The 24,886-nt window shown below is 36.1% G+C and overlaps 1 protein-coding gene across 1 annotated transcript; it reads left to right on the plus strand.

Annotated features, from left to right (window-relative positions):
• ANGPTL4 (angiopoietin like 4) lies at positions 1 to 24,049 on the plus strand. Its single transcript, XM_053703009.1, has 7 exons — positions 1 to 516; positions 6,529 to 6,639; positions 8,044 to 8,143; positions 18,773 to 18,886; positions 20,012 to 20,107; positions 22,074 to 22,349; positions 22,974 to 24,049. Exons 1-7 carry the CDS (start codon positions 37 to 39, stop codon positions 23,153 to 23,155), a joined length of 1,359 nt encoding a protein of 452 aa, XP_053558984.1. The 5' UTR covers positions 1 to 36; the 3' UTR covers positions 23,156 to 24,049.
• The last annotated feature ends 837 nt before the right edge of the window (positions 24,050 to 24,886 follow it).

A 24,886-nucleotide genomic window follows, 5' to 3' on the forward strand; every position in this document is an offset into this window, starting at 1 on the left:
TTAGAGTGAGGATAGTACAGGGAGCTAGCAGTAAAGATGACGCTTCTGTTTTCAGGTTTAGTACTTTGTGCATCAGTGTTAGGAGCGGAGAGTTGGGGAAGTTCCTCAGATAAAAAGGTGCAGTTTGCATCCTGGGATGAAGTGAATGTAATTGCACATGGGCTGCTGCAGCTGGGGCATGGGCTGAAGGAACATGTGGATAAGACAAAGGGTCAGCTGAAGGATATAACAGGCAAGCTCAGTCATCAAAATAACTCTTTGGTAGATCTGATAAAGCAAGCTAAGGAGGTGAGAGAGAATGGCGAGGCGCTGAAGGGAAGGGTGCAGGAGCTGGAGGGCAGGGATAGGCAGCTGTATAACTTGTCTGAGGGGCTAAAGGGCATGGTGCAGGAGATCGTAGTGGGCAGAGAACAGATGGACAAGAAGCTGCAGAATATGGAAGACAGAATCCTGCTGCTGGCACCAGTGCCGAGAAACAACCTGAGTGACAAACATGATGACGTTATAAATATACAGGTAAGGTGTGTCTATAAGGAAAATGTATATTATTTATTGTTTTAAAGTGTGTATGTTTGATCTTTATATACTAGTCAGGCTGTCAGCAAACTATATTTACTATCTACCCAACTCACTATAACTAGCTAGCAGATTGCATCAAGTGTGCATGTGCACAATATATTTGTAAGTGAGAAATGTAAACAGATATTTAGATTGATAACTTTATTTAGTACTAACAAAAAGAAATAAGGAACATAAATGGTTGCTTAGCAACACATTGCTTGATTATCCCACTGCTGATACTATTACAGTAGTATTGTCTATGTATCCAGATGCTACAATTCTTATTGATCTGTAAATCTATTCACTGTAACTATTTGTGCAACTGGTATTTACAATGTTTTGTTTAAATACAGTGACCACTAAAAAGTTCACTCAAACTGTTATGTTGTAGTTTTTTTTAATCTATAATAATGCATCATCCTGCTGTTTATTAAAACCACCTGTAATCCCAACACTCCATATTGCCCCTTCATATAAATCCTCTTTATCCAAATGAAATCCCTTATTGTTAGCCAAAGTTTTTAAGGTGTCAACAAGGATATTATTCACAGATATACTAGACAAATTACAATGACAAATATTACATTCTAATTTTCCTCACAACCTCTCCTTATAACTCATCCTATTTTATTTTTCCCTATAATTGCTCCAAATCTCCTTTAACTAAAACACCTACAGTATATTACTCCTCATTAGAGAATTTTCAAGGGTAAATACATTAAAAAGTAAAATATTAAAATTAAAGTATGGTGTACCTTGCTAACTATGTGTTCAACACCTGGAAAAGGGAATAAACACATAGCTTAATTCCCACTCATGAGCTAAGCACATTGCATCCCTTAAGCAGACACAGCCAATGATTAGTGGCTACATACATATGTTGCTCCTGATTGGCTCACTGATCAGATCCTGCTTACTAGCAATTTGTTGCATCTCCCATGCAGAAATGTAATCATGTATGTAAACCCTATACTTAGAACAATTTGTGTTTGCATTATAAGTGCATTATAAGTGTAGTTTGGGAAGCACAGGAGAAGCATTTTTGGTGTACACATGTATTTCCAAAAATACTTCATTGTATGATGGTCATCTGACACACAGTTTTAAATTCAAGGCACATAAATTGTCCTGTACGTTCTCTGAGTGCCTCTGGAGTCACATTACTGTATTCACAGGAGAGAAATGTGCATGCTTACAGCCGACCTCTGTATTAGGAGCGTGCACTTTAGCAGTGATAACTCAAGCGTATTACAACAAATGCTGCACATGGTATTGGAAATGCATTGATATGGATGTTCAGGACCACTTACTTTGTCCCTATGACATGAAATTGATAGTTTTAATCTTGTCCATGTTTGTCATATCCAAGCCTTATAATTGTGCTTTCATAATGACATTAAAGGGACACTGTACCCAAATTTTTTCTTTCGTGATTCAGATAGAGCATGACATTTTAAGCAACTTTCTAATTTACTCCTATAATCAAATTTTATTCATTCTCTTGGTATCTTTATTTGAAAAGCAAGAAAGTAAGTTTAGATGCCGGCCCATTTTTGGTGATCAACCTGGGTTGTTCTTGTTGATTGGTGGATAAACTCATCCACCAATAAAAAAAGTGCTGTCCATAGTTCTGAATTAAAAAAAAAGCTTAGATGTCTTCTTTTTAAAATAAAGATAGCAAGCGAACAAAGAAAAATTGATAATAGGAATACATTAGAAAGTGGCTTAAAATTGCATGCTATATCTGAATCATGAAAGAAAAAAATTGGGTTCAGTGTCCCTTTAAGTATAGTTCTCCTTTAGTCCTGAAACAATGCACCTGGTATTTCCAGGGACAGTAAAGTTAAAAATAAAGGTTCATGATTTAGACAGAGCAAATTTTAATCAACTTTCCAGTTTACTTCTGTTTTCTCATTTGCTTTATTCTCTTGGTATTCTTTGTTAAAGTGATGGTAAATTCGCCTCCATAACTTCACATTATCTGAAATGTCTTCTCATAACCTGCACATCAATATTCTTATTTTGTTCAAAAGTCAATTCTACTTTTATAAATGAGCATTTTTGTCAGGCTCCCTTACCTGATTCAATGCAGCCTCTCTAAACGATTTTCTCTTAGTCTTATTTGACTGGCAGCTCTTTCAGCCAATCGGAGCCTCACCATGCGCCCCATATAATTTAATCACAGCACGTGCCCATGCTTGGAACTGAACCTGGAAGTTCAACAGCGCAACTCACTGCACCATTTGTGCAACAGAAGAGTTTTAGTTGCGCAAACTTCCAGGCTGAGTTCCAAGCACGGCGCGTGCTGTGATTAAATTACATTGGGCGCATGGTGAGGCTACGATTGGCGGAAAGAGCTGCCAGTCAAATAAGACTAAGAGAAAATTGTTCAGAGAGGCTGCATTGAATCAGGTAAGGGAGCCTGACAAAAATGCTCATTTATAAAAGTAGAATTGACTTTTGAACAAAATAAGCGTATTGATGTGCAGGTTATGAGAAGACATTTCAGATAATGTGAAATTTTGGAGGCAAATTTACCATCACTTTAAAGAGTAAACCTAGATAGGCTGATAGGAGCTTAGGAGTGTGTACGTGCCTTTAGCATTCTATTGCAGTAGTGTTTGCAAGTATGTATAACATAGCAATAAACATTGTAGGTGGCTAAAGACACATGCACACTCCTGCTCTCACCAACGATTAATCTTTAACAAAAGATACAAAGAGAACTAAGTAAAACTAACAATAGAAGTAAATTGTAAAGTTATTTAAAATGTCTCTATCCAATCTATTTGTGTTTCATGTTGACTTTACTGCTCCTTTAATCAAGAGCATAACAATCTAGCACATACTATGCTGTTATAGATGTGTTTTAATGATTGGTAAGTAAGTAAATGTGCTGGTACATTAGTTTGAGCAGAGTCCAAATTAGGATTCGCTATTGGTTATAGAGATTTGTTGTTCCAAAGGGCACGTTTGTTTTTGCCCTTTACCCTAGCAGTATTTTTTTTCCTCTGGGCACAGCAGATTGTTTTTATTATTTGCAGCTGTAGAACTGTGAGCTGTGCCAGTATTTGCAACAACCAGAGATAAAGGACCATAGAACCTTTTCCTTTTTCAAAATGGCCGCTGAGAGTATTACCTATGCATATGTCAAATAGGAGCATAAGTGAACTAAACTAATAAAATGTGGGTCCCTCAGTATTCAATAAATGTCCCAAATCAGGATCTAGGAGGCATGTAATCTACTAAAAACAATAATTTGTGTACACACACACACACACCTGAAATAAACATAAAATGATTTGCTGAATTTAAAACCATTTTTATGTTAGCAGTTAGACTGAGAGCACTCCATGATTAGCTTTTAAAAATAAGTTATACAAAAATATACATATTCACTTATTTGCAAATATTTTCAATGATGCGATAGAACTGTGCATAAATAAACAAATATTTCTGGAGTATACATTGTTTAAAGAGACATTATAATGAAAGAAATAGCATGTTCTAATTTATTAGGGCATATCATTTTTGTGTTACTGACCTTTGCTAATTATGTGTTTAAGTCTTGCAAAATGAGTTAAATGCATAGGTAAATTGTAACTCTGAAGCCACAACCATTGATGCTTCAGAACAGGTAACTGCCAATGAGCCAATCAGTCCAACATCCTATTAAAGGGACATGAAACCTAATTTTGTTTCATTATTTAGATGCAGCATACCATGTTAAACATTTTTCCTATGTATTTCTACTATCAAATTCACTCCATTCTCTTAAGGTTCTTTAGTGAAGGAGCAGCAGTGCACTACTGGGATATAACTGAACACATCTGGTGAGCCAATAACAGCTATATATGTGCATCCACCAATCAGTAGCTAGCTCCCAGCAGTGCATTGCTGCTCCTGTGCCTACCTGGGTATTCTTTTCAACTAAGGATACCAAGAGAAAGAAGCAAATTGGATAATAAAAGTAAAGTTGATTCAAATTCCATTCTGTGTCTGAATCATGCAAGATTAATCTTGACTTTACTGTCCCTTTAACCACTACTGACTGCAGCCTGCTAGGGATCTGCAATGTTCGTAGCTCATGTGTGTGACTTTACCTATGTGTTTAAGCCATTTGCCGGAAATAAACACAGAGTTATCTAAGGTCAGTAATGCACAAAAATGACATGCTGTAACAAACTAGAGACTTGCATTAGAATCTCCATAATTCAGACAGAGAGTGAATTCAGAGCATTACTCGTATTAGCAGTACTGGCTGCAGTCTGTGCCTAGCATCCCCTAGTTCTGCACGTACAACATGTGCTCTGCAGTGAAGTCATTAGTGCGATCCGGTTACGCTATTCAGACTGAGAGGGGAGGATGGGCATGGCAGTGCCAAGCAGTAGAGTTATATTTGACTAAGTTCTGCATATGGTGATGGGAGTACAAATTGTATTGTACTGTGTGATAGCAAAAGTAAGAAAGGGTTCCAATTCTGATGCTCTTCCGTGTGTAAGATCTGTCAATGATAAAAACTAGAGGTGTGTTGCAATGGAGAAAAAAATGTTATTAAATGTGTATGAACTCTTAGACAGTGGCTTACTGAATTGATTATTGGTTTTGAACTATGTGCTGTTATATTTGTTACTAATTAAAAGATAATACATTTTACAGGATTTTGAACTCTAAAAGAAACATTTTCAGTCTCAGGCAAGCATATATCTAATTCCTTATACATTTATTTCCCACTGTTATTTATGATTTTCTGCAGTTAGAGCCTTATCTTCCTCTTATACACTGAGACACTGGGACAGTTTTTTTTTGTTTTTGTTTTTTTAAAAGCAGCAGAATATGATCTCCATCTGAACTGTACTTTAAGGTCCCCATATTTTACTTTGCTTTTCATACAACAGTTCCCCCCATCTTTTGCACTGGGCTATACATCAGGGGCCCATTCTTGTGCTCTGCACTGTACAACAGGAGCCCATGTTTTGCTCAGTGCTGTATACTAGGGATCCCTTCTTTTGCACAGATGTGTAAACCAGTGTCTTCCTGTTTTGCACTGCATATAGAGTACAGTCTCCCTTGTGCACAGCTCAATAGAGTAGGGTCTCCCTTGTGCATGGCAATAAGTAGCAGAACCTTCTATAGACAGCAGTAGGAAGGTGTTTGCTCACCAATAAGGAATATAATCTCCCTTATGCACAATACTATAGAGCGGGCTTCTGTTTTGTACTAGAATAAGGAGCAGGGTCTTTATTGTATACAGATCACTATTAAAGGACCACTCAATACAGTAGAATTGCATAATTAACAAGTGCATAATAAAAAGACAATACAATAACACTTACTCTGAATTTCAAATAAGCAGTAGATTTGTTTCTGACAATTTTTTTTTATTTTCTCCCATTATCCGGCCCCCTGTATCATGTGACAGACATCAGCCAATCACAGACTAGTATACATATACCCAGTGAGCGTGTGCACGTGCTCAGTAGGATTTTGTTCCCCAGAAAGTATGAATATAAAAAGACTGGGCCAAATTTGATAATGGAAGTAAATTGGAAAGGGTCTTAAAACTGCATGCTGTATCTAAATCATAAAAGTTTATTTTGACTTAAGTGTCCTATGCATAGAACTGTACAGTCTGGTCCCCTCTTATGCATTGTTTATGCAATTAGTGTCTTACTTTTATGTAGCCAGCCACATTCGCTTATAATTTTTAAAATGTCACCCACATGATCTGTATTACTAGACTTTCTATTAAAAATCTGTATTTAGCACCAGCTCTGAAGAGGATATACATATACAAGAGGATTAGTGCATTTTAAGGGATTGGTGTTTAAGAGGAATAAACATGCTGATTTTTTTTTTACTACAAAAAAAGCAGAGAAATTGATGCACATACAGCATTAAATCTAGAATAAAAAGAATTAAAAGGCAATTCTATAATGAATAATTGTTTTGTCTTTTCTGTTCCAGGCTTTAATGGAGGCTCAGAACAAGAGAATTGACGAGCTTTTGGAAAGGATTAAATTGCAACAATACAAATTGGACAAGCAAAACCTTCAGATTAAAAGCCTGCAAAGCAAAGTGAGTCCTCAATTTATATGTCTATTAATTATGAAAATGACACTGTTAGACAGCAAAGGGATTAACCATGAATAGTTATATTAGGGGTGGATAAATGAGGATTAAGAGTTAATAACTTATATAGTGCTTTTTTCCAGGTTGGACTCAAAGCGCTTTAGAGGCTTGGGATATAAAGTTCAGCAGTATTTATGTGAAAGAATAATGAAACACACATTTTTCCTTTCAGGATTCAGATAAAACATGCAGTTTTCTAATTTACTCCTATTATCAATTTTATTCATTCTCTTGGTATCTTTATTTGAAAAAGCAGGAATGTAAAGCTTAGAAGCCGGCCCATTTTTGGTTCAGAACCCTGGGTAGCACTTGCTGATTGGTGGCTACATTTAGCCACCAATCAGCAATCACTACCCAGGTGCTGAACCAAAAATGGTACGGCTCCTAAGCTTACATTCATGCTTTTTCAAATTAAGATACCAAGAGAACAGAGAAAAAAAGAAAGTTGCTTAAAATTGCATGCTCTATCTAAATCATGAAATAAAAAAATTGGGTTTCATATCTCTTTAACATAACAGAAAGTTAATAGAAGGTATTTACACAGTGTTTTAGGGAGAATTATAGAACAATTAATACAATGCATAATATGCATTAAAACAAATATAATTTTTTAATTTTGAAAACTGGTCTTGTCGGACCGTTTTAAAATATATGTTAATTAGAAACCCCATCAAATATAAATCATTGTACATTTCTGATTTCTAATTATTAAATCTAGTTTAGCTGTTAGTAGTAAGAGTGCATGTGTGTCTAACATATTAAGTACTGGTGCTGTGTATACTGTATATATACTATTACTATTTCTTAGTTCTCCCTTCATACAGAGTAGCATTGAAGTAACATGTTATACACTCTAGAAACTAAATATAATACAAAATATATAGAGTAACAGTTCTAAACTTTACCTTGTACAACAACCAGCAACAGCTTATTTAAAGAGACATAAAAGGAGAGAAAGAAAATGCCCAAGTGTCTTAGAGCATTGTATTAATGCACTATTGTTTGCATATTACTATATGTTTAACCCTTGTAAAGGGTTTAAACACATAGTTAAAGTCGTCAACAGAAGCAACACACTGCTGGGACCTAGGTGAACACATATAGGGCCTGATATTCAAAACCTTGTCATTCAGGTGAGTTTCTAAGAAGTCTTGTCTGTAAGGAAAGGCCCATAATTTTTTTTTAGAAGCACAAATTTTATCTTGAGAAATGTTTATGTTGCTATGTAGTGTTCTTTATGTGAAACAGAGACTTCTACATTACAAGACGTAGCTATAGTAGATATTTGTAGGTTGACTTGAGAGAAACTGTCACATTTTAACAAATATAACTATGTGGTATATATTACAGATACAAACCAACAAATTGCAAAGTCAGAAATGGAGAATTAATGCAAGGAAAATGCTATCAGTCAATTACAAGAACCAAAGCATTGAGGATCTGAAGGCCCGTAAGTGTTATCACCTGATCATATTGATGTACAATAAAATGTGAAACACGTCTTCCTGTTGCATAGTTATAGAATGCTTAAAGTGATTGTAAACTTACACTATTATCTCAACAATATTTGTAATAAAAAAGTAAATAATGGGCACTTTCATTGATCAAAATCACTGTAGACACTAAATTATATTAATAATTACCCTTTCTTTTTGTTATATATTCTGCCGTTCCTCCGCCCGCAACCCATAGTCTATTTCTGTGTAAAATGGTGAATCATGCTGTAGCCAATCGTAACGTGCCCCCTTTGGCATTCTGCAAGTTAATAATAACACCCCTGGTTTTGATGTCAAAGGGCGCGTTACAATTGGATACAGTATGATTCATCATTTTACACAGACATAGACTATGCGTTGCAGGCGGAGGAATGGGGGAATGTATAACAAAATGAGAGGGTAATTATTTTTATAATTTAGCGTCTACAATGATTTTGATCAATGAAAGTGCCCATCATGTACTTTTTTTTTTTACAAATATTGTTGAGTTAATAGTGTAAGTTTACAATCACTTTAAATGATATCTCAATGGTAAATCGTGTATTTGATTAAGTAAAATGCTGGCACTGGTCATTCTTAGTTATGTCAGTATTTTCACTGCCATACAAGTCTCTTAGATGGATGACGCTTTCAACAGTTTCAACCAGCATATGAGATCAATTGGATTTGAACGTTCTAATGTCCTGTTCCATTCTCTGATGCTCTTAATAAACTTTATATCAGTAATGTGTCACTCCCAATACTGAGAATCGAGTACATTTATATTTGTTGTATATTACTTTAAATCAGTCATTATGCGTACAAATCACAGTATTTGTAATTATTTTTCAAGCAAAAGGAAATACATCCTATGCCAGACAGTCATTATGCTTATGGTTTTATTGGGTTTATCCTCCTAAAAAGAGATTAGCCCCAGCATTTGTCCTTAGACAACTACAATGCACTCCTATTTTATACATGTACAAAGAATATCATTATTTATCTTATACTGCATTTACCAGGGTATGAATTGTACAGTACGGATCCTGTACAAAGACGGTATTGTTTTCATTCTAAATGAATCATAATATAGAGACTTGTCCCAGAGCCAAGTGTGTGAAAGTTGAAGTCTTGTTTCATGTGCCAGAGGTTTAATCAGCTCCAGAAGATGAGGCTGCTTAGCCCATTTGCTTGGAAACAAAAAAAGAGAGAACTCATGGATTCCTTCCAACTGTGTGAAAGTTCATTCCTGTAGGAAGAATAATAAAGTTTAGTCTTGATTGTCGTATGGAATGAAGGACAAGTTTTAACAACATTCCAACCAAAAATGCTAGCATTACTCATCCTATTGCAAATTATAATCTCACCCTGTAACTTGTGCTATGGCTTTATATAATGTTCCCCTGTAACTCATTTTACTGTTCCATATGACTCCCTATTATACCCTCTATTGCTCAATGACATGTCTCACTGTAACACTTACCACTGCTCCATATATTACGCTTATAAATTACTACTCCTATATAGCCCTATAATACTTCCCATTGCTCCATAGAAGTTCTTCCTATACATTTTTTTCTTGTTGCCTTTATAGCCCAATATTGTCCAACCTAATCCCATGGACCACAATGAATCCTTTTAACATCTAAAATATGAAGATGTTTAGTAGCAAATGCAACCCTAGGGTGTGTAATGTATGTCAAATACACAGGCCCTTTTTGCCTATTTGCCTAATACAAAATGACCCCTCATGCGACTCGCTCATGCTGCGTTTACTCCTACTTTATGCAACAATGTAATTTCAGTCCTATCTCAGAAGATCATTTTTCTGTCTTATAAATAATTGTATTACCATCTATCCAATGAAAAAATAGTGCGGATCCTCATCTTAAAAGGTTGGACACTCCAGATATAGGGGCATATTTATCAAGCTCCGTATGGCGCTTGATCCCCCGTGTTTTTCTGGTGAGCCTTCACTCTTACCAGAAACACAAGTTATGAAGCAGCGGTCTAAAGACCGCTGCTCCATAACCTGTCTGCCTGCTCTGAGGCGGCGGAAAGAAGTCGCCAGAAATCAACCAGATCGAATGCGATCAGGTTGATTGACACCCCTTGCTAGAGGGCGATTGGCTGTGAATCTGCAGGGGGCGGTATTGCATCAGCAGTTCACCAGAACTGCTGGTGCAATGATAAATGCTGAGAGAGTATGCTGTCAGTATTTATCGATGTGCACTGGACATGATCCGCAATATCGGATCATGTCCGCCCGCACAATGATAATTAGGCCCCATAGCCTCTCATAAGTCCTATCATAAGCTTATAACCCCCTAATGTTCCTGTATCCTTCATATAACATGTTATACCATATAACCCCTTAAGTAGTTTTCTTGATATGTTTCCATATATATCCCCAGGCTATAAATGCATGACCTTATATTACTGCATAATATAATCATTCTGCAGCTTGCAGAAATTCCTTTTGGGGAAGTAGGTAAAAGTTCAGATTTCTGTGTGTGGGTAGTTTTACGTCAAATTCCCATCCTTACAAGAATACTCCAGCCCTGTAACCTTTCCCCTAGTTCCCACACGTGTTGGCTGATGTAATTCTGCAGAACGTGTTGCTCACAATTCCCTGCACAAGCTCTCATTTTTTTTTGTGCTGCTGAGTTCAAACTTTCCAGCTCTTAAGAAACTTTTATTTAGTCCAATAATTTTTTTTTTTTTTTTTTAAATCAAATTCTCTCTCTCTCTCTCCTCTCTTCTCTCTCTCTCTCTTTCTCTCCTCTCTCTTTCTCTCTCTCTCTCTCTCTCTCTCTCTCTCCCTTTCTCTGTCTCTTTCTCTCTCTCTCTCTTTCTCTCTCTCTCTCCCTCTCTCTCTCTTTCTCTCTCTCTCCCCCTCTCTCTCTCTCTCTCTCTATATATATATATATATATATATATATATATATATACATACAGTGTATATATATATATGTATCCAAGTAGCTGCTTTTATTTAGTCCAATAATTTATTAAAAACAAATTAAATCAAATAAGAGTTCTCTTCCTTCCAATAATTTATGAGCATATGTGTGTGTCTGTAGGTATATATATATATATATATATATATATATATATATATATATATAGCAGCTTCACAAGACAGCACTCACTGGAGAATTTTCATATTAAAACGTAATATTTATTTTCAGAATCCATAAAGATAGTCCCATTTAATTTTAAAGTGCTCTCTTATGGAGCTGCTGAATTTATCTTGACTATTTAGCAAAAATTGTTGGTATTGCATGTCCTATCCGTGGATTATATTTATATATATTTATATATATATATATATATACAGAGTATCTTTTTAAAAGACTTCTATTTGTTTGCAGTTCAGTGGAGACCTGGCCAGTCTCTTTCCTTGCCCCACTCTGGAGAGTGTGCTCTCTTCCCCGTGGATAAGGAAAGACAGAAAAATACTAACATATTCACATAGATACATAATATACATAAGCATTTGAAGAAAATGTGAATAGGTTTGTGGCTGTGCAGTTTATTTTATTAGTTAAAAAGTGAGAATTTATTGGGACAAGTGACTGACAACAAGCGTTTACTGTACTAATCTAAAATAATCTGGCAGGCTTTTTGTGGCTGTCTACAGAGGTTGTGTGTTTAAAGTTTTGTGATGAAAGAAGCAGGGTAGGGTTACTTTAGTTGTAAACATATCTGAGGCCAGGGCAGCATTCCTCAGCAGGGTACGGATAGAGGGGAGGATACATAAGGAACTGGGTGAAAGTTCATATTTACAACTTTATAGCTTGGAAAACATATTGCTTTGGTAGATGTCCACAGGAAATAACTTGGGTATCTGGGCTGCCACATAGATTTATTGGGGAAATAAATAGTCCTTGTATATAATTGGTAATTTGTTTCTTAAAGAGACATAAATGTGAGAAAACAAAATTCATTTCATTATTGGATTATTGCTTGCATATATATGTAGCCACCAGGTAGCTAACAGTAATTCATTGCCGCTCCTGAGCCTACCTAGGTATTCCTTTCAACAATCGATAGCAAGAAAATAAAGTGCATTTGAAAACAGAAGTTAACTGAAAGTCTCTAAAAATTGCTTGCTCTATATTAACCATTAATATTTAAATTTGACTTTCATGTCCCTTTAATTATTATACTGTATTACTGATAGTTGGTGACTTTATTATCTATTGTGTATATCACTGTCATTGGGAGCGATGCCAAAAGTTCTTTAAAGGAAAGGAACTCAGCACATTAACTACAGTAAATATCATATATTTCTAATTATTCCATATACATTATCCCAGTAAGGCTGGTAAAATCTGATCTGAGTGGATAGTTTTCTTTCATTAGGTCAACTATTTCCTAAATGGGGCTCACTTTTATATCAAAGGACCATTATTGTGGAAAATAGCATTCTACCCTACAATTCTGTGGCCTAGATTTAGAGTTCGGCGGTAGCCGTCAAAACCAGCGTTAGAGGCTCCTAACGCTGGTTTTGGGCGCCCGCTGGTATTTGGAGTCAGTGATTAAAGGGTCTAACGCTCACTTTTCAGCCGCGACTTTTCCATACCGCAGATCCCCCTACGCCATTTGCGTAGCCTATCTTTTCAATGGGATCTTTCTAACGCTGGTATTTAGAGTCGTTTCTGCAGTGAGCGTTAGAGCTCTAACGACAAGATTCCAGCCGCCTGAAAATAGCAGGAGTTAAGAGCTTTCTGGCTAACGCCGGTTTATAAAGCTCTTAACTACTGTACCCTAAAGTACACTAACACCCATAAACTACCTATGTACCCCTAAACCGAGGTCCCCCCACATCGCCGCCACTCGATTAAAATTTTTAACCCCTAATCTGCCGACCGCCACCTACGTTATACTTATGTACCCCTAATCTGCTGCCCCTAACACCGCCGACCCCTGTATTATATCTATTAACCCCTAACTTGCCCCCCACAACGTCGCCGCAAGCTACTTAAAATAATTAACCCCTAATCTTCCGACCGCAAATCGCCGCCACCTACGTTATCCCTATGTACCCCTAATCTGCTACCCCTAACATCGCCGACCCCTATGTTATATTTATTAACCCCTAATCTGCCCCCCACAACGTCGCCGACACCTACCTACACTTATTAACCCCTAATCTGCCGAGCGGACCTGAGCGCTACTATAATAAAGTTATTAACCCCTAATCCGCCTCACTAACCCTATCATAAATAGTATTAACCCCTAATCTGCCCTCCCTAACATCGCCGACACCTACCTTCAATTATTAACCCCTAATCTGCCGACCGGAGCTCACCGCTATTCTAATAAATGTATTAACCCCTAAAGCTAAGTCTAACCCTAACACTAACACCCCCCTAAGTTAAATATAATTTTTATCTAACGAAATAAATTAACTCTTATTAAATAAATAATTCCTATTTAAAGCTAAATACTTACCTGTAAAATAAATCCTAATATAGCTACAATATAAATTATAATTATATTATAGCTATTTTAGGATTAATATTTATTTTACAGGCAACTTTGTAATTATTTTAACCATGTACAATAGCTATTAAATAGTTAAGAACTATTTAATAGTTACCTAGTTAAAATAATTACAAATTTACCTGTAAAATAAATCCTAACCTAAGATATAATTAAACCTAACACTACCCTATCAATAAAATAATTAAATAAACTACCTACAATTACCTACAATTAACCTAACACTACACTATCAATAAATTAATTAAACACAATTGCTACAAATAAATAAAATTAAATAAACTATCTAAAGTACAAAAAATAAAAAAGAACTAAGTTACAGAAAATAATAAAATATTTACAAACATAAGAAAAATATTACAACAATTTTAAACTAATTACACCTACTCTAAGCCCCCTAATAAAATAACAAAGCCCCCCAAAATAAAAAATTCCCTACCCTATTCTAAAATACAAATATTACAAGCTCTTTTACCTTACCAGCCCTGAACAGGGCCCTTTGCGGGGCATGCCCCAAGAATTTCAGCTCTTTTGCCTGTAAAAAAAAACATACAATACCCCCCCCCCCAACATTACAACCCACCACCCACATACCCCTAATCTAACCCAAACCCCCCTTAAATAAACCTAACACTACCCCCCTGATGATCTTCCTACCTTGTCTTCACCATGCCAGGTTCACCGATCCGTCCTGGCTCCAAGATCTTCATCCAACCCAAGTGGGGGCTAGACATCCACTGAAGAAGTCCAGAAGAGGGTCCAAAGTCTTCCTCCTATCCGGCAAGAAGAGGACATCCGGACCGGCAAACATCTTCTCCAAGCGGCATCTTCTATCTTCTTCCATCCGATGACGACCGGCTCCATCTTGAAGACCTCCAGCGCGGATCCATCCTCTTCTTCCGACGACTAGACGACGAATGACGGTTCCTTTAAGGGACGTCATCCAAGATGGCGTCCCTCGAATTCCGATTGGCTGATAGGATTCTATCAGCCAATCGGAATTAAGGTAGGAATTTTCTGATTGGCTGATGGAATCAGCCAATCAGAATATAGTTCAATCCGATTGGCTGATCCAATCAGCCAATCAGATTGAGCTCGCATTCTATTGGCTGATCGGAACAGCCAATAGAATGCGAGCTCAATCTGATTGGCTGATTGGATCAGCCAATCGGATTGAACTATATTCTGATTGGCTGATTCCATCAGCCAATCAGAAAATTCCTACCTTAATTCCGATTGGCTGATAGAATCCTATCAGCCAATCGGAATTCGAGGGACGCCATCTTGGATGACGTCCCTTAAAGGAACCGTCATTCGTCGTCTAGTCGTCGGAAGAAGAGGATGGATCCGCGCTGGAGGTCTTCAAGATGGAGCCGGTCGTCATCGGATGGAAGAAGATAGAAGATGCCGCTTGGAGAAGATGTTTGCCGGTCCGGATGTCCTCTTCTTGCCGGATAGGAGGAAGACTTTGGACCCTCTTCTGGACTTCTTCAGTGGATGTCTAGCCCCCACTTGGGTTGGATGAAGATCTTGGAGCCAGGACGGATCGGTGAACCTGGCATGGTGAAGACAAGGTAGGAAGATCATCAGGGGGGTAGTGTTAGGTTTATTTAAGGGGGGTTTGGGTTAGATTAGGGGTATGTGGGTGGTGGGTTGTAATGTTGGGGGGGGGGTATTGTATGTTTTTTTTTACAGGCAAAAGAGCTGAAATTCTTGGGGCATGCCCCGCAAAGGGCCCTGTTCAGGGCTGGTAAGGTAAAAGAGCTTGTAATATTTGTATTTTAGAATAGGGTAGGGAATTTTTTATTTTGGGGGGCTTTGTTATTTTATTAGGGGGCTTAGAGTAGGTGTAATTAGTTTAAAATTGTTGTAATATTTTTCTTATGTTTGTAAATATTTTATTATTTTCTGTAACTTAGTTCTTTTTTATTTTTTGTACTTTAGATAGTTTATTTAATTTTATTTATTTGTAGCAATTGTGTTTAATTAATTTATTGATAGTGTAGTGTTAGGTTAATTGTAGGTAATTGTAGGTAGTTTATTTAATTATTTTATTGATAGGGTAGTGTTAGGTTTAATTATATCTTAGGTTAGGATTTATTTTACAGGTAAATTTGTAATTATTTTAACTAGGTAACTATTAAATAGTTCTTAACTATTTAATAGCTATTGTACATGGTTAAAATAATTACAAAGTTGCCTGTAAAATAAATATTAATCCTAAAATAGCTATAATATAATTATAATTTATATTGTAGCTATATTAGGATTTATTTTACAGGTAAGTATTTAGCTTTAAATAGGAATTATTTATTTAATAAGAGTTAATTTATTTCGTTAGATAAAAATTATATTTAACTTAGGGGGGTGTTAGTGTTAGGGTTAGACTTAGCTTTAGGGGTTAATACATTTATTAGAATAGCGGTGAGCTCCGGTCGGCAGATTAGGGGTTAATAATTGAAGGTAGGTGTCGGCGATGTTAGGGAGGGCAGATTAGGGGTTAATACTATTTATGATAGGGTTAGTGAGGCGGATTAGGGGTTAATAACTTTATTATAGTAGCGCTCAGGTCCGCTCGGCAGATTAGGGGTTAATAAGTGTAGGTAGGTGTCGGCGACGTTGTGGGGGGCAGATTAGGGGTTAATAAATATAACATAGGGGTCGGCGATGTTAGGGCAGCAGATTAGGGGTACATAGGGATAACGTAGGTGGCGGCGGTTTACGGAGCGGCAGATTAGGGGTTAAAAGTGTAATGCAGGGGTCAGCGATAGCGGGGGCGGCAGATTAGGGGTTAATAAGTGTAAGGTTAGGGGTGTTTAGACTCGGGGTACATGTTAGGGTGTTAGGTGCAGACTTAGGAGGTGTTTCCCCATAGGAAACAATGGGGCTGCGTTAGGAGCTGAACGCTGCTTTTTTGCAGGTGTTAGGTTTTTTTCAGCTCAAACAGCCCCATTGTTTCCTATGGGAGAATCGTGCACGAGCACGTTTTTGATGCCGGCCGCGTCCGTAAGCAACTCTGGTATCGAGAGTTGCATTTGCGGTAAAAATGCTCTACGCTCCTTTTTTGGAGCCTAACGCAGCATTTGTTTGAACTCTCGATACCAGAGTTAAATTTATGGTGCGGCCAGAAAAAAACCCGCGGAGCGTTAACAGCCCTTTTACCGCCGAACTCTAAATCTAGGCCTATGTGTTTAACCACACAAAAGTTAAACATATAGTTAAAGTATAATTCAGGAGCCTCAAAGGACTGCTGGTCTTGACCCAATTAACAGTGGTAGTCGTATGACCCAGCTGTGTGACTGCTTCTACGTGTTGTAAATACATAAACATATAGGGATATATTTATTAATGCGCAAGCGGACATGATACGATGTAGCGTATCATGTCCGCAGCATACCAGCTGGTGCAATGCCGCCCCCTGCAGATTCACGGCCAATCAGCCGCTAGCAGGGGGTGTCAATGATCTGGTTGATTTTTCTCCGCGGCCTCAGAGCAGGCGGACAACTTCTGTTTCCGGCGAGCCCGCTTGATAAATCGGCCCCATAGAGTTGCAGGTTCGCTAGTGATAAGCTAATGCTCTAATGAATAAGAGCATTTCATTTTTTACTATAACAACCCTTTAAACATACCTTTATTTGCTCTTTTATGGGTATTATCCTAGTGATTTTAGTGTGAAAAGAAAATGTTGTCAGAACTTGCTTACTATGTGCTTTTTTTACCACTGCAAAAGAGTTAAAACACAGTCAGTCAAGCACCCAAGGATCTGGTTGGTGAGTCAGTAAGGAGCAGACATATATATACAAATGCTCCAATCATTGGAAACACCCTGATTTAAAGTGCCATGGGGGAGTTTTAAGAAATTAATTAGGATTTTGTGTTAATTTGTAGGGATTAAAAATAATAGTCAGATTAAAAATGAGATGTAATGAAATAAAGTCACTTTGTTTTATAGTAGAATGTCTCTTTAAATACCTCACACTGTACATGAGGCTGATCCTTTAAACTGCTACAGATGTCCTTGCAATTAGGTAACTTTATTCATACACAGGCCTGACCCTGATTGTTTGCACTGTAAAAACACATCAGACATGAACTTCACCCTTTACTACTAATACAGTGTTATGCTGGCACTTATGAACGAGTGAGACCAAAGTTTAACAGCAGGGAGGGTATTTTTGTAACTCATTAATTAAACAGAGCAATAATTGCATTCAACAAGTCACCAACAGCAGGTGTGTGTGCAGGCTTGAGATATCAGGCTGAGAGAAACATTAAAGGGACACTGAACCCACATTTTTTTCTTTTGTGATTCAGATAGAGCGTGCAATTTTAAGCAACTTTCTAATTTACTCCTATTATCAAATTTTCTTTATTCTCTTGGTATGTTTATTTGAAAAGCAAAAATGTAAGTTTAGATGCCGGCCCATTTTTGGTGAACATACTGGGTTGTCCTTGCTGATTGGACAACACCAATAAACAAGTCCATGGTTCTTAGATGCCTTCTTTTTCAAATAAAGATAGCAAGAGAATGAAGAAAAATTGATAAAAGAAGTAAATTAAAAAGTTGCTTAAAATTGCATGCTCTATCTGAATCATGAAAGAAAACATTTGGGTTCAGTGTCCCTTTAAAGGGACAGGATGGTTCAGACAGAGCATACAAACTAAAACAACTTTCCAATTTACTTCTATTATCTAATTTTCTTCATTCTCTTGGTATTCTTTAGTGAAGAAACAGCAATACACATGGGTTAGCCAATAACATGAGGCAAATATGTGCATCATGACTCTGAAATATGATTGCTCCCATAAAATGTAACTGTACCAAGAATGCATTTAAAATGTTATATATAGGAAGTTCCCAAAATCATGTCTAACTTTTTCATGTTCCATATTGAAATCCAGGTTGTATTGGAGTAGACCAAACTGATATAAAGTTTATGTTTTTAATTTCTTTCTAGTGTCATTATTGTCCTTACCTAACAATTACTATAACTATTATAAAATAATATTTTAATAATAAAGTATGCAATTGTACTATTTATTGCCCATGCAAGGTAGAGCACGTCAAAAATAAACAATATGTTTCCTTGCAGGGCTTCCTTCTGATTGTCACCAGCTTTTTCTACGAGGGGAAAATTCTAGTGGAATCTACACAATCCAGCCACTGAATGCTGGACCATTTGAAGTATTCTGCGAAATGACAGCAGGTATGTCAATCCCGTTGAGTTTTTGTGCTTCTCTATGGCAGATGTAGGTAAACTATGGCCTGTTTTTGTATAGCTTGCAAGCTATATGGTTTTACATTATAAACTCTTTTTAAAAAAAAAGAATATTTATTGACGTGAAAATGACATGAAATTCAAATTTCAGTGTCCATGAATAAAGTTTTATTGTACCATAGCCATTCTCATTTTTTTATGTATTGGGCGCCATTTACTAAGAGCCGTCTGGACAAGGTTCTCAACTTGAGAACCTGTCTGCACAGCTTTGTGACAATCGGGCAGTGGACCCTGTACGTCCACCGTCCCATGTACCATTACACACTCAAGCGAGCGTGTTGGTGATTATCAATCCGCCACCTCAGAAGTCGCAGAAAGTGTCGGAAGCAGCAGTCTGCTGAAATGTGGAAGACTGGGTGAAGTCTGCTTCTTGCATTGCAGGAAGCAGGCTCGTATGTGCGAACCTGCCCGCAAGCGTTCAAAAGCAGCTTACGCTGCTTAGTATATGTCGCCCATTGTCTATGACTGAATTTAATAGGGGTGATAGAGACTATAAGTAGCTTTTACTGCTTCACACTGATGCTCTGCACACTAACATTGATACAATATCCCCAGCTCAAAAGAAACAACGGTCAGTAAAAGTAGACAATTTAAAATGGATCTTGTCAAAGCAGTATATTATCACAAAAATAAAAAATGAAAATGAGGCTGCAACCAAAGTAAATTTCTGTGTGGCTCATTTGTCTGTAATATATTTTGAATTTCATCAATACAAATTTGTCGAAATTTGCTTTCTCTCTTAAATAATTATCTACATAACATTCATAATTTTGTCTATTGGCCTACACAGCATAAAATATTTACTATCTGGCCCAATACATAACAAAAGTTTTCCCAACCACTGCTCTTTGGCTTTGTGTTTTTAAAATGTCACTTCCTGTATTCAGTTAGGTTTGTTCTCATAAATGTATTGTGTGAAATATAATTTTAAGATGGTCTTATATTTTTTTTCAGAAATATTATAGAATTACTATATAATATCTTGATTGTATTTATATAGCAGATTAAGCCAAGAACATCTGAAAAAAACAATCTTGTTTTGTTTCACAACAGAAGGAGGTTGGACGGTCATCCAGAAACGTGAAGATGGTTCTGTTGATTTTGATCAGCTGTGGGAATTCTATGAAAATGGATTTGGCAACCTTCATGGTTAGTCGTACTTAGACATATTGTATATATCAACAGTTAAAGGGACAGTCTACACCAGAATTTTTATTGTTTTAAAAGATAGATAATCCCTTTATTACCCAGTCCCCAGTTTTGCATAACCAACACAGTTATAATAATATACTTTTAACCTCTGTGATTATTTTGTATCTAAGCCTCTGCAAACTGCCCCTTTTTTCAGTTCTTTTGACAGATTTGCAGTAATGGCTCCCAGATAACTTCACGTGCACGAGCACAGTGTTATCTATATGAAATACGTGAACTAACACCCTCTAGTGGTGAAAAACTATTAAAATGCAATCTGAAAGAGGTGGGCTTCAAGGTCTAAGAAATTAGCATATGAACCTCCTAGGTTAAGCTTTCAACTAAGAATACCAAGAGAACAAAGCAAAATTGGTGATAAAAGTAAATTGGAAAATTGTTTAAAATTACATGCTCTATCTGAATCATGAAAGTTTATTTTGGCCTAGACTGTCCCTTTAAGCGCTATATAAAGCAAATGTGTATCTGTAATTTTATTAGCAAAGTTTGCATTAATTTATTGTTTCTGAACATTTCAAAAATTTATTTTTTTCCTCCTCTGCTGTGTGCTGTTAGGGACAGATTTAAAGGTGCTTCTGTCTTTATCTAGCAATCACTGTGTAACATGTTTCAAAATTTGTAGTGTTAAATCTGTAGGTACAATTACTTAAAAAGTAGGCAAAATAATTTTGCAAAATAGTTTTACGTTTGATATTTTTTAATACTATTTCTTTAAAGAATATACAATTTTACTTACATTTTTTTTAAAAAACTTTATTTTTGAAACAAAGCCTGAATTGCATCACATATGAATACAAGAGATTGGAAAATACAAACATAAGTACAATCGGTGTCGAAAAATAGCAATTTACAACAAAGGTTGTGATGATCAAGCTCATGATTTTCCTTTTTTCCAAAATTAATAAAACATAACAATCATTAATGTACAAAAGAGATGCCTGAGAAGCATCACACAGGCCTTTGATTAATTAGTGCAGTCATGGGGGTCAATTTATTCTTAGCCAAATTGGGCCAATTCACCCTGTTTCCGCACAAGTCCTTAGGCTCGCTGGAAACAGGAGTTAAGAAGCAGCAGTCTATAGACCGCTGCTCCTTAACTCATACACCATCTCTGAGGCTGCGTACAGCAATCCGCACAATCCTATACGATTGGGCTGATTGACACCCCCTGCTAGCAGTCGATTGGCCGCAAATCTGCAGGGGGCGGTATTGCACAAGCAGTTCACTAGAACTGCTTGTGCAATGCTGAATACGGACAGCGTATGCTGTCCACATTCAGCGATGTCTGGCGGACATGATACACTACAGCGTATTATGTCAGCCAGACTTTAATAAATTGACCCCATGGACTCAGTCCATGTAGTTTTATTTTAATTTTAGTTATTTTAGTGTAAAGCATAAACAGACACAGTTTATGGTTTATTTATAGTTTTTATTTTTAGCAACTTATTTGTATCTTAATAAAAGTTGACTTTTTTTATTTTTGCCATAAATACATAACTTTGGCTTATGACAACCACAATACAGAAGTTACATTATTTGGTACCCAAAAAGTAAGATTTAAAAAAAAAAAAAAAAAATGAATTTAACACAGAGTTTGCATTAAATTAGGAAAACATACTTTTAAATTAATATAAATATATATATATATATATATATATATATATATAAATGCATTGTACTTATTATCAGTAACACAGTATTGTAAGTTTGTATTAAACTTTTTGTTTGTAAAAGTGAGCAGTTCAATAAAGTAAGTGAGCATTAATCCCATTCTTTTTTAAATTGTGAGAATGTAAAGATTTACGGTGAGGATTAAAAAATATTATTTGTATCAGTGTTGCAGCATGAAGTAAAGTTGTTTGTATAAAGAACAGAATATTGAAATGTGTCATTTTTTCTGTAGGGGAGTTCTGGCTGGGACTGGAGAAGTTATACCACATAACTGAGCAAGGTCAATATCGTCTACGTATTGAGCTGCAAGACTGGGAACAAAACACCCAATTCATGGAAAGCCAATTTATTTTGGGAGGTCCAAGCACAGCATATGCTCTACAGCTCCAGGGCCTGGTATCTGGCGAGCTAGAGAATGCAATGAGTGACATTCGCTATCTGCCATTTTCAACTCGAGACAGAGATCATGACCTAAAACTTGATATGAATTGCGCTAAACACCTATCAGGTCAGTAAACCAATTTTATTTAGTTCATCTTGAAAAGTAATCCAATGTAATACTCAATAACATTTTAGACACAAAAATCTCATTCTTTAAAAAAAAAAATCATCCAGAAAAAAAAACGCTGCTTCTTAACTTGTGTTTCTGGCAAACCAGAAACGTTGGGCGTAGGAAGCAGTATACGCTGCTTGTTAAATCTACCCCTTAGTATATAGACATTCCGTCATTATACAGTACAGAATATTCATCAAAGTATACATACTCATCACTTTAAAATCATTATACTGTGATGCATGTATATTTGTATTGCTTATTACTGAGATACCTTTGGGGGGGGGGCAAAATAAATTTTGCACCTGGGTCCTATGTTGAGTAATTCAGCTACTGACAAAATATATTGGAATAAAAGACACTTCCACAGATAAGGAATGTACAACATTTAAGAAAACAAGCTTTATACTGACAATTTACCATTTGTTTTTTATGCTTTATATAATTTTTGTACATTGCTGTCTTTCTTTATATAATTTTTGTACATTGCTATCTTTGTTGTACCAAATACAGTAGATTTCCTATATTAATACATTTTTAGAGTTAATAATTAATCAGATGATTCTTTTCTTTACACAGGGGGATGGTGGTTTAGTTCTTGCGGTCATTCCAACCTCAATGGCAAATATTTCCGCTCCATCCCTCGACAGCGTCATGAGAGAAAACAAGGCATCTTCTGGAAGACCTGGAAGGGCAGATATTACCCTTTAAAATCCACATCTCTTAAAATCCAACCCATGGATCTTCAACCTACAGTGTAAAGACTAAAACAACAGCCTTGTTAAACTTTTCATGCATTTGAAATATGCAAAACAGTATGCTTCAGTATGGAGGCTACGCGACAGCAGGACATTGACATGCAGCGCTATTCAAGAAGCCAATGCTGCCGGCCTTTGTCTACACTAACCTTAGATGAGGAAAATATACACCATTAACATATGGGTAGAGTGTAAAGTATGTTGTTAATACAAGACTATATGTTTTAGTCATCTTGCAGACTTAGTTCTGAAAAACAAAAATGTCTGTTATAAAAAAAACAACAACAACCAATCGGGGTACTTTTTATGGACAGCTAATATATATTTTTTTATACAAATTCCCATGTTCTTATCTCTGTGCCACTTATTTATAGATTTTCAAGAACTGTAGAATAATCTATTGCAGTTAGACTATAGCAGTAATGTAGCTATGATTTTTGATCACTTGCCTCAAAGGCATATGGGAAAAAAGAAACAGAACATTTTATAGTGGTATCTACATCAGAAAAGATTGATGAAAATGATGGAAAAATGTCTTGTACAGACATTGTACACAGACAGTTTTATTTTGGTTAAAAGATAAAACCTTTTTTTTTTAAATCTTTATATATAATGAAAACAAATTTGTTACACTTGCATCTCACTGCAAAATTGCAGTTAATACCTTCAGTCATATTGACTGACTTATTATAGCGACCAAAAAGGTTAAGTAATGTAAATATCTGTGTGTAGGATGTTTGTTACTTTTTTAAGAATCTGTAGTTAATAATTTGTCTGTATATTTAAATAACTGTAATTTATAAACTTTTTTTGTATAAAAACTTTGCTTCAGTGTTAACATGTTTTTGCTTTATCTGTTTCCTTTTTTTTCTTTTGAATAAAAAAGTTTAAAGTATAGTACTGTGAAATCTGTTATTCATGCATATTAGGGGTGCCCTCAATTAAAGGGACAAAATAAAAAAAAACGTTATTTAGTCAGAGCATTTTATTATTAATCTTATTATTATTATTATTATTAATAAACAAAAATTATTAAAAGGATTAAACGCTCCTGAAACACCCTCATTCTGCTCCAGATAAGTGATTGGTGCATACACATGTATGTTTGCATTTCCTCATCTGGAGTGCAACTTAGCAGGGGTTAAACTCAGTAAAAAGGAAAAAGGAATTTATTGAATTTTTTTTTTTTTTAACTAAATCGAGCATTTGATTTTTACTTTAGATTGTTTTTTTTAAGTGAGAATGTAACTAGTCTTGAGCTTTTGAAAAAAAAAAAAACTACTTCCCAAAACCTAGGCCTATGCACACCCTAGACTAGACATCCTCAAACTTGGCTGATATGCTGGCTGAGCATCATGGGAAATGTAGTTCCAAAACCTCTGGAGGGCCAAGTTTGACAATGTCTGCGGCCTGAACTAGACCATCCTCCCTCCACCAAAATTAAAATATGTTCTATTAAACATTTTGGGCCAGATTACAAGGGGAGTGGTATTTAAAGCTCCCGCTGGAGCATTCACTGCGCTAGAAGCTAGTCATGTTTCAGAAATGAAAAACATACTATAATGGTGTAAGTCACATCTACTTTTACCAATATTGATGATACTTTGGAAAACAAAAGAAAGATATGTAAATTAACAAAGAGTAGAACTAGACAAAATTACAGATATTTGCCCATGTTGAGCACATTGTGTGAGATCCGCTAACCCTGGGCAGGATGAATAAGGGTGAATTTTA

This window comes from Bombina bombina, chromosome 2 (genome assembly GCF_027579735.1).
Source record: "Bombina bombina isolate aBomBom1 chromosome 2, aBomBom1.pri, whole genome shotgun sequence".
Classification (NCBI taxonomy): Eukaryota; Metazoa; Chordata; class Amphibia; order Anura; family Bombinatoridae; genus Bombina; species Bombina bombina.

Bases quoted from the DNA above. Each gene is read 5' to 3' on its own strand.
- ANGPTL4 (XM_053703009.1), top strand. From the start codon at position 37: ATGACGCTTCTGTTTTCAGGTTTAGTACTTTGTGCATCAGTGTTAGGA. The intron at 8,144-18,772 runs GTAAGTGTTATC...GTTTCCTTGCAG, and splicing joins CATTGAGGATCTGAAGGCCC to GGCTTCCTTCTGATTGTCAC. The intron at 22,350-22,973 runs GTCAGTAAACCA...TTCTTTACACAG, and splicing joins TTGCGCTAAACACCTATCAG to GGGGATGGTGGTTTAGTTCT.